General features: G+C 38.7%; 1 protein-coding gene across 2 annotated transcripts in view; it reads left to right on the top strand.

Annotated features, from left to right (window-relative positions):
• Positions 1-2,422: 2,422 nt before the first annotated feature.
• The window catches only part of ZDHHC17 (zDHHC palmitoyltransferase 17), a 137,196-nt gene continuing 119,427 nt past the window's right edge, over positions 2,423-20,191 (top strand). The window contains exons 1-2 of one of the 2 annotated variants that reach the window (XM_074325387.1): positions 2,423-2,720; positions 9,222-9,341. In XM_074325387.1, the coding sequence (XP_074181488.1) occupies positions 2,712-2,720; positions 9,222-9,341 (129 nt within the window). In that variant the 5' untranslated portion in view covers positions 2,423-2,711. The remainder of the gene's footprint in view (positions 2,721-9,221; positions 9,342-20,191) is intronic. The other variant, XM_074325389.1, reaches the window with a different exon arrangement.

Genomic DNA, 20,191 nt, shown 5'->3' with positions numbered 1-20,191 from the left:
TTATTATTCAGAAAGGATTTGTGATGTTTTGCTGGAATCCAATGGTGTTACTGACCTGGCACCATACAAATTCCCTTTTGGGGTCTCAATTTAAACTAAAAGGCTCAGCCTGTCCTCCCCTACACTGCTGTTTGTCTGGGGCTTCTTTACCGCAGTGCTGTTCTAGGCATTTGTTAGCTTTAAAACTTTTTGATAAAGTCCAACCATTGGCAACAGCGTCTTTTGTTATCCATTTTCAAAATGGAAGGGAAAATGAATTTTTCAGGCAACCTGGCTCTGTTCTAAAAGCAATAGATCAAATCATCTATATTATATAGCTCTATAGTCAGTATATACACGTAAGAGAGCAAGTTAGGAGACATGTCAAGATGCGTCATCAAACCTCAGTTTCTTAAAACTTCATCCCTTATAATGAGAAGCACAGACATTACACACAAAAACAAAAACAACAAACAAACAAAACGAAAAAAACCACTTTGATAAGACTACAACAATTTTGAATTTTTATGTTTACTGCATTTTCTATCAGTTATCTTTTATATTTTGAGCTAAAGACATTTGAATCCTAAAGTCTGATTGACACACTAACATTTTGATTGAAATATAATTAAAAATTCAAACGAAATTTAATTTAATTGAAATATAAATTTTAAATCTTGACTTGTAATGGTTCATATAAAAACCTTATAGCTTTATTGAAGTAGAGATAAAGATAAATGTTTCTTCCTTCTCCCCTGTAGGTTTAGGGCCTGAACAGAGGGGAGGGTCACTTGGGGAAAGTGCTGACAGTGTTCCTAGGACCCAAGGGAATACTTATACTCATATTGAAAAGCAACAACATAGCAAGTTCAAAAGCATTAAATTCAAAATCATTATTCATTCAACAGACATAGTGAATATATTGCCAGGCAATCTTCTCAGTGCTAGAGAAATAGCAGTGAACAATACACCAGGTCCTTACTTATGAAGGTTTCTTTGCATGGAGTGTGTGTGTGTGTGTGAGTGTGTGTTAGATAATAAATAAATATAATATAAATTTCATGCAGTAATAAGTACCAATATTATAATAAAACAGCATGATATGATTGGAAGGTAGAATTCGAAGGCTAGAGGATGGCCACTTTTGGTTGTGGTCTGTCAGAGATCAGATTTACTCCAAAAGAAAAGTGTTTTATCCACACCGTATTTTAAACATTTTAAAATTAATTGCCAATCTTTACTATTTAGGAAATTTTACATAAAATCCGGATCTTTTACTTTCTCTTGAAAAATCAGAAGATATCATTATGCTGGGTGAGTATCTCTGATGGCAACAGAATTTTTTTCAATGGGAAATGTCTCTCCTCTTCTTCATAACACCCCTCTGCCCCCCCAACAGAGTTGCTCTTCTCATTTGCAGTACCTGCCTTCTTCTGAATTCCAAAGAATTTTCAATCCCTGAGCTAGTCAAAGGACAGGAGCCAGTATATGGTGTGGAATGGATCCAAGGCATCTAGAAAACCATGAGCTGAGGAGCAGTGGGGAACAGGCCTAGACTCCTCTGTGGACATCTGAGATCACTTTATTGCCTGGTCCCAGTATAGGCTTGTAATGGTATATAGTGTCTGTCTTTAAAAATTGTGCAGAGAGGACCAGAGGGTTTAATATGATGGAAAAATGAATGAACTGGTGGTCAGGTTCTGCTGCTATGTAGTAATGCAATTTTACATGATCACATGTTTTCCATGATCATGTGTTTTTCTAAAATTGGCAAAAGTAAGACATTTAAAGCACTGTTTCTTTCCAGGCAGACTTCCCATCTGTTAGACTTTCCCTAATATCAGTAGGCATTGGAATGGCAATGGGCGTTTTTAGAACCCAGCTAAAGAAAGTTAAGTTGGGAATATGTCACTGTAACTGCAATTTGGAAAGACATTTGGGGGATGTTTCAACAAAACTAGTCAGAAATAGTAAGGCTACCTTCTTTGGTTAGCTTTAAATTTATTAAGGAACTGAGAAAAATTCTGGTAGACGTTTAGTGAAATATGAAACAAAGGGGATAAAGAAGAACAGTAAAATCAATGGAAATTATTCTGACATTGAGGGGAAAATGGTAACAAAATTTTTTTCTGAGCATAACAAAAGCGGTAACTGAAAAAGGGAAAGAAGACTCTTGGATCGTTTAATATTCTGTTTAACTAAAGCGGTCAATCACATCGAGAAAGATTTAAATTTCATACTGATTTGACGTACGTCAAGTTGTACTTGCCTCTTAACTTCAAATCACCCTTTTTTGGCTGCTCTTTGAAAAATGGACCTGGGCCCTTTAAATAAATTTCTTTTCCCAGCTAGCACTGAGGCTTGGTCAATAGAGGGTGCTAGAGGAACATTGCAAGAGGAAAGAGTTTTGCTTCCTGATTCTGGTGTGCTTTGGCCAGTTCCTGCAACACCCAAGACTTCGGCTCACAGCTTCTCCAGCCCCAGACTCCTGCTGTGTAGACAGTTCCTCCAGCGTCTGGCTCCTACAGTGCTTGCAGCTTTTCCGTTGCCCAGATCCTGCAGTGCACAGTATCCTGCAGTCCTCCCTGCAAGACTCTTGGGCAGTTTTGTAAAGGAGTGCCTCAGGTGAGACATTGTCCCATGATCAGCTTTCACCAGCACTCTGCAGATTTCCAGCAACTTCCACCAGTGGGCGCCATTGCCACTTCTCTGCCATTCAGAGAGTCACAGCTATGCTACGGGTATGTCTATATCAATTCTGGTTGTGAGTGAGGGAGTTTGGGGCACTCTATCTCAGCCTGAAGGTAGTAGCTGTTCCTATTACCTGCTATGTCTATGTTCTATATTCTTTTCAGTTTATTTTCTTTATGTCTTTTTACTCAACTTTTCCTATCGAATTACTGTGTGATTTTTTTCTCCTGATTGAACCCAGACTGATGCAACATGAAACACTGATATCTATAAAAATAACACAGATTTATTTCATACAACTACAATGAAAACATTGATGACAAACTGCTTAAAAGGTATCTCATCAGCTTAAAAGGTATTTAAAATTAGTCATTGCTCAAGAAAACTTAAATGCCCTGAGAAGCTTACATTTCATACATGAAAGAAACTTGATAGAGCTTGTCCCAAATTTGGCAACGTTCCTAAAAATTTATACAGTCTTACTAATAAGAATTATAAAACTGAAAAAAACTTTTCTTTTCTAAACTATAATAAAAAACAAACTTTGCTCAACCATGTTGAAGGAAAGATCAAATTACCTTTCAATTCTCTTCAATTAGAAAATATAATGAAATTATCATATGAAGAGGTGATTAAAGAGTATGCAGTCAGAAAAGGTAAGAAAAAACTAATAGAAGTTTGTCAAGTAGATAAGTAGATATTTTTGGATTTTGTAATGTTTGCATGATTTATCAGCTTTCTAAAATTTGTAATGTGTTGTGATTTCTTTTCTCACAATAAGTAGACATTTACTTGTATATCTAATGTTTTATTCATAATTGTGAATTATTTTACTTAAAGAAGATCCCCTAGTGATGTAAGGTTGTCCACAAGCCTGGATCTCGTCCAGCTAGCTCTCTTTTCCTCATCTGTGTGACTGAGGAAGTTTGTTGGATCAGAGAATCTCCCCCGAGGACACTTCTTCCCATGACCTTGAGAGAGTGTATTGATAAAGTGATTTGTGCCTATGAATAGTATGGGACAGGAGAAAAAAATTGACCACTAGTTCTGATGAATTTCAGTCTCCAAATTCTAAGATCCTAATGACTTATTCTTTGTAGAAATGTCCTCACCAAATATATGGGAGGAAATAAAAAAGTAAACTCCCCCCAGGTGTTGGGGCCATTCGGCTTCTGCTCACCTGTTCTGCCACAGGAGAGGTAGGCTGTGCTGGGCTACGTGTGTAGTGTAGTATCATTTTGGGACCCCCTCCTCCTCCCACCCCCACAGAGGTCAGAACAACATTTGTAAAGTCTCACCATACAGACTTTTCCAATGCCTGGAGTTCGAGGCATCTGAAAATGTCATCATTAAAGAGACAAAGCTTTTATTTCTGCAATGAATAATAAAGCTACAGATAATAAGGCACAGATGCTCTCAGGGAAGGTAACCTGTTAACATAAGTTCACACCAAAGTGACACATGACTGCAATTATATCCTTTCCTCTACAGTTTTTTGAAACTTTATTGAGAAATAATTGACAAATATAATTGTGTATATTTCAAATGTACAATGTGATTTGATATACATCTACATATGCATTGTAGAATGGTTACTAAGATCAAGATAATTAGCATATCCCTCATTAAAGTAGTTAACTCTGTTAACTACTGTTAACTCTGTGTATATGTGTGTGTGTGTGTGTGTGTGTGTGTATGTGTGTGTTAAGAATCTTTAAGATGTACTCTCAGCAGCTTGTAAGTATACAATGCAGTATTATAAACTATAGTCACCACCCTGTACTTTAGATCCTCAGAATTTCATTCTTATAACGGAAAATCTGTAGCTTTGACCTATATCACCTCATTTCCTCTTCCTTGCAGCCCCTGGAAACCACAATTCTATTGTTTGTTTTTATTAAATCATTTCCTTTGGATTGAGGCAAGGAAAAGGAAGAAAGGATTGTAGAGCAACTCCAGAGAGGAGACTTTTCTCTGTAAAAAGGGACAGTAAGGACAGGACATTGGAGATGAACAATTTCCACATCCAACTTCTGCCTGAAGCCTGGTTGGAGAAGCTGGCTAAAGGACCGGGAACATTTTTTTAATAAGAAAAATATGCACAAATGTATCCATTATGGATAAAAATAGACATGGATATGCAAAGGGAGAAAGAAACCCAGCAGGAAATACTCATTGCCAGGAACATGAGATGGAAAATTATAATGAGCTTACCACAAATCTTCCCTGATTCAAATACATGAGTTTTCTGAGTTCTTTCATATGTAATCATATCTCTGGTAATGTTTCAGAGGATTTCATTACTCTATTCCTTATTTTTACTCACAGGGAGGTAAATTTCTGCATTTGGGTGTGATGGGGAAGAATGCACTATTTTGGTTTTTATCATTTTTTGAGAAGAGACGTATAACACTTGCCACTTTTATATTTGACAAGTGTTTTTACATGGACAATGGGTTTTTATGGGAAAATTTCTAACGCTGGGATATCAAGTAAGGATCTCACATTTATATAGAAAAATTCCAAGTTACCATATGTGTGTCTTCTATTGCAACTGTACTTTCCAAGAGGATGTTGCACAGAAGTGATACAGACAGAAGGGCCAATACTTCAATATTGGAGTTTTATCTGAATGTATTATTTTACAGCTAGAAAGCACTGCTGTAATCATCGAGTGTAATTTCGAGGAAATTGAGGCCCATAAAAGTTAAAATATTTAACCCCTGGTAGCAAAGCTGAAACTAGAATTTAAATTGGTTGATTTATAGCCCAGGGATCTTTTTACCACACCAAGTTCCTTCCTGCGTCGGTCTCATTGTTTAAATGAGCATGATAATCAGTTATTGCACATGCTTCATAATATTTGAGCAAATACTCTCCTTAATATTAACCAGTATTCTCCCATTTTGCGAAATGTTCAGCCAATGTACACAGAATAACACTAAGCATAGCAGTTACCCTGAAGGGAGGGTCTTCTATTTGTCAGGAATATACGGTCTTCATTACTCTTCACAGTGACCTGGGAAGTACATGTTATTTCTATTTTACTAATGAGAAAGACGAAGGCAGAACTGGAAGTTGAACCTAGTTTTTTTGACTCTCAAAACCTGCCATTTTAAGGAAGCATGGCTATGAATCAATGTTATAACTAATTTTACTTCTCTTGTTTTTAGTATTTAGAATTTTTATTATTTGCTACTTTTTACTAACACTCAAATAAGTGGTCAAATGAATACTTTCAACATCCCAGCTTTCTCCCTATTTTCATATTATCAGTGAGACAACAAATTCATGAGGTTTTTGACTTAGAAAATCATTTCACTTTAAAAAGTAAATTAGGTCATGTCACGGCTCTGCTCAAAACCTCCCATGGTGATAAAAGCCAAGGTATGAACCGTTGCTTATAAGGCCCTCATACTCTGGCTCCTCTCACTTCTTTCAGGCCATACTGGCCTCAGGACCTTTGCATTTGCTGTTTTCTTAAACTAATATTTTTCTCTCAGATATGCACATGGCTGGTCTCTCACTTCTAGGTTTCTGCTCAGGTGTCATTATAACAGAGGGGTTTTCTGACCACCCATCTAAAATAGCAGCATTGTCTTTCTCTTAGCCATTGTACTTTATCTTCATATCCTACCGTATTTGTATACATAGACTAATTTCACACCATGTGTTTCTATAGACCTGTTATATGGTTATTTTATTTATTTGTTATTGTTGTCCCCCATTAGAATGTAAACTTCAAGAGGGCATTGGACAAATGTTTTTTGAATGAATGACCAATGCAGAAATGTCCAGACTGGGTTGCTGGGCATCTTATATCTGTTTGGTGGGTCTTATGGTCTGTCTATATTAGAATCACCAGGGAACATCTTTTTTTTTATTTTTTATTTTTTTTTTTTTAGGGAACATCTTAAAGATACAGATTCCTGGGCCCCACACCTCGAGATTCTCTGGGTCTGGAAGCAAGGATCTACGAATATGTAGTTATTTTTTAAGGAGTACTTGCTAATAGTTTGTATGCTTCAATTGATTCCTTTACCAAAAATGCCTTCCTACTTAGTGTTATATAGAGGGCAACCAGAGATCCTGTTCAGTTGTTTGCATGACTTGGTAAGCCTGACAAGTTGGATCAGATAGTTCTCCTAAGGTAAAAACTTCCCTTGGAGATAGTACCCTGTAGTCAGAGATATGCCAAGAAAGCACCAGCATTCGACATTATTGTTTTAAGTTTGCACACAAACATGTAGTTATCAGCAGAGAGAAAAGGCCTCCAGCACTTCCTATGTGGTGTTTCTTCTAAGTTGCTTCATGCTGGAGAGTCTTATAACCATGAATATGTCAGCAGTACATGCCCCAGCAAGTAAAGTGGCCTGCGGGCATTGGCTGGTTACAGGAAGATCAGAAGCTTGAGTTTTGTGTCTTGGGTCAGTGCAGCCCAGTTCACAAAGATGGTATTAACTATCTAGTGTTCCATTTTCTTTTTTCACTCAGCCACCTAATGTGCTAAAAAGTTTTTGAGGTCTTCTTTATCTTTAGTCAAGGCCCACATGTCATTTTGTTGCTGTTGTTCTGGTTTTGGTTTTGGTCCTACACCCTTGAATCTAGACAGCAGGATTAGCGTGGGAGACTAGAATATTACAGAGACAATAGAAATCGTGGACTGAAAGCACTTATTTTAGAATGTTTCTGGATGGTAGTTTCTGTCTGTATTGGCATCGGCACTGCTCATTTTTTAAAACTTTATTTTATTTTTTATTAATTTGGGAGAGGTTGGGTTTTGCAGAGTCCTTCCTCATGAGCATGTCCAATAATGATTGGACTGGCTATGGTAAGTGGAAGTTGGTGAAGCTCAAAGACCTTCTTCCCCGTATACTTGCAAGGAGGGACCTGGAGGATGGACGTGCAGGATGTGACCTACACAAGGACAGCCAGGGCTCACAGGATGCAAATGGAGGCTGCCTTCAAACCTGTGCTCTGCTCATCAAGCTCTATGACTGCAATGCCATGGGCAACAGAAAGGCTGCCAAAGCCTCTCCATAGTCCGTATCAGACTTCAGTTTATTACCATGGTGTTCTTGTAGACTTCTGTGTAGGAGAGACTAGTTCTAGGACCAGGCCACCACAGTGAACAAACAAGACATCAAAGGAACCAAGAAATATATTGAATCATAATATGTATCCTTGGCAAACAATAACCCTCCAAAAAAATGCCTCTTTCATTCTTTATTGATCCAAATGAGATATCAAAGAGTTTATATGGGACAGTAAGTACATTCTTATAATGAGAGCGGAAAAATCTTTCAGTCAAAAATCAGACCTTAATTATGGAAGTCATACAGGAGTAAAATATTATGATTTTAATAAGTATGGGTAAACCTTCAATTCTAGTTCATATTTTACATTACACCAGAGAATTCATGCTGGAAAGAAGAGAAAATGAATGGTCTAGATGTGGTAAGTCCTTAAGCTGCTGGTCAAATATCTTTCATCACCAGAGAACTCATACCGAATTAAATATGTGGGTATGCAATAAGTATGGAAACATGAGGGTTTAGTTGAATGGGAGATTTTTCATTTGGATCCAAGATCCTTTATTAGATTTTTAGCTCTGAGCCCTTTCCTCATACCTTGCTGTCTGTATCTCTTCCATCTGACTGGCTGTTCCTGTGTTTTACACACACACACACACACACACACACACACACACACACTAAACAGGTAATGTAGTAAATTAAGTGTTTCTCTGAGTTTTGTGATCCACTCCAGCAAATTAATTGAACCAAAGGAGGAGGTTGTTGGAACCTCCAATTCATAGCTTGTTGGTCGGAAAGACAGGTGACAACCTGGACTTGCAAATTTAAGCCCAATCTAATGAGTATTTTTTATATAAGGATACCATTACTATGACCTTTGTGAATACCTAATCTTCATTGATATGTATAATCACAGTAGGTGAAAATGGCATTGGCATACACTTACCCATATCACAGCATTAAAATTTTAGGCATCAATAAATTAGACAAGCATAACAAGTTGTAAATGTTTTATCAATTAAGGTTCAAGGGAGTGTTTATAAACATGAAAGCTTTACAACTTTCTGCAAGATGTAATGCCCCATTAAAGCAGTGAAGAAGGAAGTAATGGAAAAAGCTATGGACAACATTATCAAAGGAGAGCTATTTACTTCAAAAGATTCCAGAAATGAATGTATAACTTGTTCTCCATAAGCAAACTAAATGTGAAAGGAAAAGGCACGCAGCCTGTTTGACCTAAATGCAAATTTTACATGGGAAAGAAAACAAAGTTATCCCAAACTAAAATTCCAGTTTCCTTTTGAGAATAAAATTGAGAGAAACCACGTCGTGAATGAGATCAATGTGGCAGACAGGCTAGCTGGGCATTTAGCTGGACAGCAATTCCCAGTTTCCTTTGCACTTGCATACAGTGGGGTGGCTGAGTTGTAGCCAATAAAATGTGAGTTGTAGTGATGTATGCCTCTTCCAGAACTGGTCCGTAAGACCCTTCCATGTTCTTTCCCCTTCCTCTAGCTTAATAGAGATGAACATGACAGTGTTGGATATCATGTGTTGAAGATGAAGGAGCCACAAGATGGACTGGCACTTAGAGGAGAGCCATCTGCCATCAGGAACATTCATTTTGGACTTCAGGTATGTGTGAAATAAATTTCTGTTGTGTTTGAGCTATTTTACATTTTAAGGTTTGTTATAGCAGTGTTACCTTAACCAATATAACAAGGGTCTGTAAATCATTTCTTGATGACAATGGCACACTTCAAACTAGGTTAACCTAAAAGCTCCCCTACAAAAACCACTGCTACATCCCACCTTTGTCCAGTTCTCCCCAATAGTGATAAAAGCCTTCGCTAAGGGTGCAATTGGGTAAGATATATTTAATATTATGAAGTCTTGAATCAACTAGCCTGAGTTGAAGCCCATCTCTGCGACTTATTAACGGTATGGCCTTAGCCATCCCACTTAACCTCTCTGTGCTTCAGTCTCCTCATCCATTAAATGAGAATAACCCTTCCTCAGAATTTGTTACAAAGATTAAAAGAGGTGCTAAATGAAAATCTCTCGGAACAATATCCTGAGTGGTTAGTAATTAGGTTACCTATTAATAAGATCCTGTGGGGGAAAACAATGTCCTTACATTTATATATTTCCCCCCTTTGGGTTCTCCGTTCCTCTTTGTATTTCTCTTTTTGGATTCCATATCAGAGTCTCTGTGAATGGTCTCTCATTGAACCCTATGTGGCTAGTGCCATAAACTGGGCACGAGGGGCCCCATCCTCTCCTGCTGGTCCATGGGAAAGGAGACATCTCCCAAGCTATCTAGGTCTTCCTCCAATTCAGATAAAAGGAATAATCTTGGTTTAGTCTAAGCGCCAAGTTCCAATGGAGCTGAGATCACCACCTTCAGAAAGGAATATTGAATAACTTGGGGACCTCATAGTAGCTGTTGTGGCCTTGGTAAGTAGCTGATTCAGGATACCAGATTTTGAGTGTCTTGCTGTCTCTTTCCACCTGGAAGACATGACTACTGTTCAGAAATATCCAGTTGCAGCCTTGGTGACTTCAGCTTCAGGGAGTCAGACAAAATGTTATTTTAATGAAAGACAATAGCCCGTCCCAATTGTCCTAGCTACACTAAGAGCTTTGAGGTATCCTTTATTGCTTGAGAAAAATGGGAGTGTTTTCTTCCCATAATCCATATCTTTCCCAGTGTTCTTTGTACATATCTCTACTATTGACCTTGGTGTTCAGGTCAAAATCCTGAAGACATCTTAGATTCCTTACATTCATTACAACTTACATCCATCAGCAAATCCTAGAGGCTCTCCTACAAAATAGGTAATTTCACCATTTCTTACTGTTTCATGGTCAGCACTCTAAGGCTCTCTGTAAATCTCTTATCTAAGCTGCTGCTGTAGCCCTTTAACTGTTACTGCTGCTTCTATTGACCCACTTGAGTGTGTTCTTTACATAGCAGTGAGAGTGATCCCGCATTTTAGCAAATCCCACCACTCTCTTCCTCCTTACCCACCTAGTGGCCTCCAGCATGCATTCCAGTCTTATAATGTGCTTTCCCATCCTGCAGGGACTGGAAAATGGAAAACCACAGTTCTTTGACTCTGTTGCAGCTTTGGCTTGGACACATATGAGATATTAGGACAGTGGAAGAGGAGTGGAGGCCATGTCCTGGCTGCGCTGACTAGTGTAGCTGAGATGATTGTAATGGCAGCAATGAGGGCTTCCTGTTCCTTGGGTCATTGCCGTGGCATCTGTTCTCGAAATCACCAGTTCGTTTGCAACGTCTTGATTGGCCATCTTCCTGACTGTGGCCGAGGTCGCAGCTTTAGTGGCAGGCTAGTTTGGTGGGGGTGTCCTGGGTCTCATTGCTGAGGACCAGCTTAGAGCTTCCTCCTTTAACCTGTTCAATGGTTTTATAAGCACCTAAATCTCTTTCTAATTAAATAACGAGAGTCTTTCCTGTTTCCTGTGACTGAAGTTTAACTGGTATACTTCTGATCACACTTACAATCAATCTGAACTCCTAACAAGGCCTACGAGCCCAGATGACCTGGCCCTGAGCGACTCTCCCTGGGCTCTTGCCTGAACATGCTAAGCTTGCCCCTACTCAGGGCTTTTGGACCTGCTGTTCTAATTCCTCTAGATCTATGACATGACTTGCTTTTTTCCTCTCCCTGCTCAAATGTCACTTTCTTAGAGAGGCTTTTTAAAAATGTCACTCCTTATCATTCTTATCCCTTTATCTTCCTTTATTTTTCTTCATTATACTTAAAACTTACTATTATAGTATATATTTGGTTAAAGTGTGTCTCCCCCATTGGAAAAATAGGCTCTCTGTTCTGTTCATTGCTCCATCTTCAGAGGGTCAATGTTTGGCACATAGTAGGTGCTTCATAAATATTTTTGAATGGGTTCCAATTTTACACGTGGGGAGACTTGAGGCAAAGAATGATTAAGTGACTTGTTAAGCTCACACAGGCCACAGGCGTGGCAGCCTGATGTGGGAGCATTTGCTCTTAAGCCAGACACCTCTCTGCCTCCCCAGCCTAACTAACCGCTAGTCAAGTACTCAGAGGACTTTGTCTAAAGAAAGATTGTTGGGAGGTGGGAGGTGGGAGGTGGGTGCAGTATGCAGGCTGAAAAAGAAAAGGAATAAAAATGCTTAGGCATTTGCCCGTTCAAGAGAGGGAAGTTCTGACCCACAAACAGTCGCCTGCTGGGGAGGAAGTGAGGAAATTACATCCCTGTGGTGGGGCCAGATGGCAAAAGGAAGAAGAGAGATGGCTCCGTGCCCCACCTAGGAGACCATTCCACTAACTCCCCCACTTAGCTTGATTCTAAAACCACCCATCCCTCTGCTTTCCAATCTCCAGATATACTGAAATGCCCTCACAATCACCCTCTTTTTACTCAGCACCTGGACATGCTCTAGGTTGTTGTGGGTTTTCTTACATTTCACAAGGGCTGGGTTTTACTCTTCTTTATTCATTCCCCCCCACCCCCGTACTTCGTACTTCTTCCTCTTCGTTCTTGTCTGTTCTCTCCTTACAGTTTAATAAATAAAAGCAGTCCAATGCTAATTTATAAGATATTAATTTAAATTCAGAAATAACAAGGTGTTAACTCATTAACATTTCCACTTTGGGCCACCCAAGAGGGAGTTGGTGATTTTGTATCAGGGGCTTCTTTTGTCACCAGCCTGGGGTCATTTTCTCTTACAAGGAGCCTTACTGTAGCTCTGGAGGAGTCACTGTGGCCTGATGGAATGAGTCAGACTCTGGATTCAGACAAACCTCGGCTCAAATAATGGCCTATAAGTGTCTTACTCCTCTCAGCCTGATTCCTTATCTGTAAAATCGGAACCCCAAAATCTTCCTTGCTGAGGTTTGTGAGTGCTAGTCATAGTGCCCATCAAGAACCTGGCACAAGTATAAAACATAATCAAACCACCAAAGTCAAACAAGCATTTTGTTCTTTTTCCCCCCACACGAAAGCATAATAACATGAAATGATTGTTCTGTGATTACACAGAGAATTAATCTGCACAATTCGTTTCCTGAACATCGTGCTTCCTAGAGGAGATTGTAGTTACTTTTAAATATTTTTATTCAAGTGCCTGTTGCAAGATATTGTCTTTTACATATGATTTAAATTGACACTATTTCCTTCTGTGTCTACATTTTCTAAAAGCTAAGAATTTCTTATAGATAATATACATTTTTGGGGGGCTGAATTTAAATTTGACTGTATAACACTGCTAGAATAGCCCATTTCTACTGGAGGTGCCAAAAAATGTACACATTTTAAGAGATGTTATCTATGTATTACTTTTCAAAGTTGAATTGAATTACGGTAGCAATGTGTAGTACGGAATTCGCTCAAAAGATGGCGTTAATCTAATGAATGCTGGAGTTATTCATTGTATTATGATTTGAACACAGTTTTTTCCTTTCTTAAAATGTGTATGCATTTTTTTGGCACGCTCTGTATTTAGGGTGAAAAGCTTCACTACTGTCTCCCCCCATAATGAAGGCAGTCTAGTCAGCGTAACATTGTGTATATTATGCTGATGACCTGTGCTGATTTTAGTATCTTCTATAAATAATTTTTAATTGGTAATACTTGATATTTATTAAGGTGCAGGGCAATGGGTACTCTTAAACATTCTGATGGAAGTATAAATTAAAGCAACCTTAAGAGCTACTTGGCTTAAAAGAGTTCTTTAAAAGGTCTTACCCTTGCTCTCACTAATTCCACTTATAGGAATCTATTTTACCAATATAATCTAGGTGTGGGCTAGTAGTTTTGAACACAGACACTCATTAAAACATCACTTTACAGTAGAGATTTGTAAATATCCTAAGTGCTCAACAAAGAAGAATAATTAAGATAAATATAATATATCCATTAAAAATCATTTTGGAAGAAATGATTTAATGGCACTGAAACATTTTAGAACATAGTTATAAGTTTAAAAATTAGAACAATATATAATATATATATAATAACAATATAAAATAATATATCATATATACACTACAATCCCAATTTATAAGGAAAAAAACTGTACGTATAATGGATAAAAAGGTAAATGCACTCAAATTTCTAAGTATTGCAGGTGACCCTGATGGAGTTTCTTGGTTTGGCTTCTTAGCCTCCCTATAACCTTGCCATAGGACTAATTCTTGTCTACAGGCAAGCAAATAACTTCTGTCTGGTGGACAGACAACCCTTCTCTTTCCTACTACCCCAACCCCCACCCCAATCCCCCCTCCCCATGGAAAAAGCCAGTTTTGCAATCATTTGTTAAATTCATGTCAATATTATTTTACTCCATATAAATTTGTGATGCTCTGACTTCAAATTGCTTGTGACATCTTTACAATTTCTCATTAAAAATATAGAATAATAATCTTTGACAGGTCTTCACTTTATATGAGTTCTGATTTTACCTCTTTTGAAAACGATTCTTAACACTTAGATAAGCTTTTGGAAGATGATGTCTATATCTTCTACTTTTACTTTCTATTTTACTTTCTGATTACCCATCAAAACCTATCTTCTGCACCCTGCCCCCCACCAAAATATATATGCGTATATATTTTACACTCGTCAACCTTACACTGAAACCGTTCTGAAAAAGATCAAACAGAGTAAACACTTTCCAGTCGCATCGTGCTGTAACTTGCTGCATATGATACTGTTACATCAGAGTAATATTTACTAGTGGGAAAGACAAACACTCCATCTCATGGCCCCACTTATACAACCAAAACTGTTCCAGCGACAGAAGTTCCTGACCTTGGATTCAGTATTTTATGTGAATTTCTCCTTTTTCTTTTAAATCCTGGAGAAGGAAGCTGGAATGATCCCATATAGGTGTCTATGTAATCACAACTGTCCCTCTTTTTGTGCCTATAAACATGCCTCACCCTGGTAAGGATAACTCGCCCCGCTATGCAACTGAACACCTCTGAAGCTTTATACCTGTGAAAATGAACATGGTCTTTTCCCATAGTATGATGCAGTATTGCTCTTTCTTTTTGACTCCCTTAGTTTTAATGTCCTCTTCCAGATGGAATACTCTACAGCTCAGTTCTCAGATCTCTTCTTTATACTTACGCTTAGGTGATTTCATTTAATCTCAAGGCTTTAAATATAGTTCCTATACTGAAGACTCTTAAATTTATTTCTCCAGCCCAGACTACTCCCTTGAACTTCAGATTTGTATATCTAGCCATGTCCTTGCTAGCTCCCCTTAGAAATCTAACCTGTCCAGAATGAGCTGCTGATCTTTCCCCACCACCTTCTGAACTTGTTCCTCCCACAGATTTACCCATCTCTGCAAAAGGTAACTTCATCTTTCTGGTTGCTCAGGTCAAAAACTAGAGTCATCCTTCATCCCCACCCCTACCCCTTTCTCTTACATTCAATCTATCAGCAAATCCTATTGGCTCTACTTTCAAAATGTGTCAAGACGCCCACCCCTTCTCATCACTGCCACTGCTACCACCCTGATTCAAGCTGCCAGTCTCTTCCCTGGATTGTGGCCTCCTAACTGATCTCTTTACTTTTGCCCTCACTCCCTCCATTTTATTCCAAAGACAGCAGGCAGGACAATTTTTATAGAACACAAGTCAGATCATGTCACTCCTTTGCTCAAAGCCCTGCAATGACTGTCCATCTCTTTCAAAGTTAAAGCCAGAGACCTTAGAGTGGATCTCAGGCCCCACATGATCCCCCACCAGAATTTGGATCTCATCTCCCCCTTCTACTTCCTGACCACTCCTGCCTCCTTGCTCATCCCGGAACACAGTGAGCATGCTCTCACCTGGAGGTCTTTGCATTCCTGATCTCTCTGCCTGGAAGACTCTGCCCAGACCTCAGTAGGGCTTGCTCTCTCCTTTCTTTCAAGCCTTTGTTCAAACATCGCTTTCAGGGTGAAGCCTTCCCTGAGTCCCTTCTGTGAGATTACAGCTGTCCCCAGGCCGACCCGCTGGCCCTCCCTGCCCTATCTTTTGCTCTTCATTTCTTGATAGCACTTGTCAGCATCACCAGACGTTCCATGTATTTGCCTTGATTTGTTTATTGTCTTTCTCCCCAAGGAAGGCTACCTATGATGCCAAGTTGACCACATTTCTCCTTACTGAAAGGCAGCATCGTAATGTCATGTTTATGACCCCAGGTTATAGAGTCAGACTGCATGGGTTTGAGCCCTGGTTCTATCATTTAACCTTTCTGTGCTTCAGTTTTCTTATCTTTAAAATGAGGATAGTAAGTGTACTTTTCTTACAGATTTGTAGTAAGGACTAAATAGGACAATGCATATAAAGTGCTTAGAACAGTGTCTAGCACATGGAAAATGAACAAATGATAATTTACTGCCTTGGTTTCAGGGCATGGGGCATAGGGTGAGTATTTGGTAGTGTTTCCTTCTCATTTCCTTTTTTCTCTCTCTTTTATTCTTTTTAAATGTCTGGTATTAATTTGGTATTAGAGTGTATAAATGAGGATTGGCTTGAATAGTTTCACCCACCCTTATTACGTGGGCTCAGAGAACATCCAAGCAAAAATATGGCCTCCTTTGCTCCATGGGGCCAAATGGCAGGACATAGCTAATGGCAACTCCTGAGTTTTATACATTTATTATCCAGGCCCTGAGAGACTGATTTAATTCTCTTGGTCCCCAGTCCTTTGGCCCATTGGCCTAATACGGTCCAGGTGTCCACCTCTTGTCCAATCAACTATGGTGAGGGCATGGAGTCATTATGTGGCAGCTCCCACTGTCATAATATGGAGGAGGTCAGCAGAGAGAATTTCTGAATGAAAGGGATGAGAAGAGAATGCCATAGGGATCCACTGCATTGGTACAAAATTATTACAAAAAGTATCAGATTTTCCACAACGTTTACCAGATTTGAGTCAAAATGGGAAGATGTACCCATAACAAACTTGTGTATTTCAGTTTCTTCAAAGAGACTCATATCTTGAATATTCAAAGAAGCTCTAACTTCTTGAACATTTTATACAGCAAATCCTGCCCTTTGAGAAGATATACAGTTGACTTAGAGAGTTAAGATTTTTTGTTTGTTTGTTTTTGTTCCTTTCTTCTATATTTAGGAGAAAATTGCAGCTACATCAGGAATTGTATGTTTTGGCAGCTGATGTTTCTATATCTTTCTGCTGATCAATAAACTTCCAACATCTGAATTTCTGAAAAATATATCATATATTTACTAAATTACTAAAATATTTTTTATGAATACATACACTTGGTACCTAAGCCAGCCTGGCACGTAATACAAAGCATTACAAACAAAAAGAAAAACAAAACAGCCAGGCTGCTTCCTGCCCTGCTAGGAAATTTATAGGTAATATAATGAAATAAAATCATTTATTTCATTTTGCTCCACATGAGCTTGTATGTTCTTCCATAAAGAGTGCCAGCCTGGGAGTTATGTCGTCTGATCTGGTAACCACTAGACGAGGCACAGTTGCTCTGGCTGCAGTTTTCCAATTTGTAAAATAAATTGATTAGAATAGATGTCTAAGGCACGTGAGATCTAACTGTGAACATTCATTGGATACTGGGGTGCTTCTGAGAATTTCAGAAGAAAGTTAGTCTGTGTTTTGTAGACTCCAATAAAGCCTCTGACTCCTGGGATCATGAGAAGCTATGGGCGGCTGTGAAAGAAATGGCTGTGCCTCAGCTCTTGATTGTCCCGATGTGTCACCTGTACTGTGGACAGGAAGCTACTGTCAGGACAGAATATGGAGAGACAGAATGGTTTCCTATACGCAAAGGCATCCGACAAGGGTGTGTTTTATCTCCCTGTTTGTTTAATCTGTACACAGAACCTATATGAAAAACTGAGCTAGACTCAGAGAAAGGAGGAGTGAAAATTAGTGGAAGATCATTAACTTCAGATATGTAGATGGCACCATTTAACTTTTTGATGAAAATGAAAGACGAAAGTGCCCAAGCAGGATTGCAGTTGAACCTCAAGACAAAAATCCTGACTAATGAAGAAATGCACAACCTTAACATAGACAATGGAGATATCAAAATTGTTAAAGATATTACTTCCATTGGTTCAGTCATCAATTCAAATGGACATTGAAGCCAAGAAATCAAGAGAAGGCTGAGACTCAAAATGGCAGCAGTGGAAGAATTAGGAAAGATCTCTCAGAACAAAGAGATATCGTTAGAGACCAAAGCTAAAATCACTCACACCCTTATATTCCCAATTACTATATATGGATGTGAAAGATGGAGATTGAAGAAGGCTGAGAGGAAAAAAAGTGATTCATTTGAAATGTGGTGTTGGAGGAGAACTCTACAGATACCCTAGGCTACCAGAAAGACGAACAAGTAGATTCTACAGCAAATTAAGCCTAAAACATTGCCGAAAGCAAAAATGACAAAACTGAAGTTGTCCTACTTCAGGCACATCATGAGAAGGCAGAGTTCTTTGGAAAAGACAATACTGCTGGGAAAAATAGAAGGCAGTAGGAAAAGTGGAGGACCAAGTAGGAGATGGACTGACGCCATACAAGAAGCCATAGGCATGAGTCTACAGGGGCTGACTGAATACAGGAACTGTTGAGGACAGGACATGGAGGACATCACTTATTCATAGGGTTGCCAGAAATTGGAGCTAACTCAATGATACGTAACTCACTAAGGGTCCCCCTCAACTTCAGAAATCTCATTTTGCTAATTGTGAGTCTCAGAGAAGATAGGTAAACAGTTATCTATAGGACTCACACTTAACTATAAGGGCAGGATAGCAAAAATTGTAAAGAATCTTGAACTAACCAAAATACAACCAGATGAACTTTATTAACAAAGCAAAATTCAGTTTATTCGAAATCACCACAGTCAGGGAGAACAGTGCCTACACAGAATCAAGAGGGTGGAGTCAGAGAAGAATTATATAGGATTTGGCGGGAGTCTGGGCTCAAGGAGTTTATGGCAGATATTTTAAAGTGGGGAATAGATTGGGACTGGAAAAGTTCATGATATAATAGTTGAGGGTTGGTGGACATAGTAAGGTGAGAATCTTGCAGTGAGTCTCGATGCATAAGCCATGGTTTGATAAGGGAGACTGTTGTCTCAGATAAGCTGATTTGCAGGGATTTCCTAAAGCAAACAGTGAAGTTATTCATTGGCTTATGGTTTTGTCTTCCCTGGGCAGTTTCCTGGAACAAATAACTCAGTCATCCTGACACAGGTGGTCTCAGTTCTTAGGCCTTCAAGGTCTGTTATATTGATGTAGGTGGCCACAGCTCTCATGAACTTGAAATGGATGTGGAACAAAATAGCCTATAGCATAGACATGTTGGATGAAATCTCTTCTCCTGGCCTCTCTTCAGTTCCAGAACCATATATTCAATTTCCTACTTGATGTTTCGTCTTGGACATAGTACATATTTCTCAAATTCCAAATAGGACAAATAACAAATTCCAAAGACAGCTCTCCTTGATATTTTCCATTTCAGTGAATGGCACCACTATCCATCGAGTTATTTAAGTTAAAAAACTGAGGCACCGCTCTTTTCCTCATTCCCCCACATGCCGTAACTAGTTTGTTGGTTGGACCTCCAAAATATATGCCAAATTTAACCACTTAACATCTTCGATATTAAAACTCTAGTTCAAGTCGCCATTCTCTCTTGCTCACACACAATGTCATTACAATAAAATGTCACTCTGTCTTTCCTTTTTCTAGACTAGAAATGTTTATTCCTATGTCAGGTCTCTTGTTCTTGTCTCCTTGTATCATTATGCCTCCAGGTTTTTTCATAGCTCGTGCTCATTGTTGAGATCTCATCATTGAGAGCCTTTATTTCTTCAGAGAGGACTTGCCTGAGTCATACTAACTAAAGTTGGCCTCTCTCCGAGACCTATCACTCTATCCCATTGCCATAGTTTATTTATTTTACAGTAGTCAGCATTTTCTGAAACCCTATTGTTCTGTGCATTGTTTCCTTGTTTCCTGTCTGTCTCTACCCTGTGACTAGAAACACCATCCTACCTACTAGGTTTCACATCCTGTATCCCCACTGCCTTGAACAGAACCTGGAACATAGCAGATTCTCAAGAAATAATTGTAAGATGATTCAAGAAGAAATTTTCAACCAAAAAATAGATGAATGGACAGATGGAAATATGGATTAATATATTAATTATTTACAAAGTAATAACCATTTTGTGGTAATACAGTCAAAGATGCTAATTATACAATCTCTCTATCATTAATGACTTAACATGCTTATTTCATCACTTAAAGTATGTTAATCACCACCTTTCATCCAGTGAATCCCAATGTTAAGTAATGGAATTTGTTTCATGATGGAATGGAGTGCTATCAGATTCATAATTGGTATTTTTATTGGACTACTTAAAGAGGCAGGACAGGGAGAATGGTTAGGGATGAGAGGTCGGTTCAGGAACATCTGAATCG

This window comes from Rhinolophus sinicus, linkage group LG02 (assembly GCF_036562045.2).
Source record: "Rhinolophus sinicus isolate RSC01 linkage group LG02, ASM3656204v1, whole genome shotgun sequence".
NCBI lineage: Eukaryota > Metazoa > Chordata > Mammalia > Chiroptera > Rhinolophidae > Rhinolophus > Rhinolophus sinicus.
Note: the sequence above shows the minus strand (reverse complement) of the source record. Positions and strands in the feature narration are given on the sequence as shown.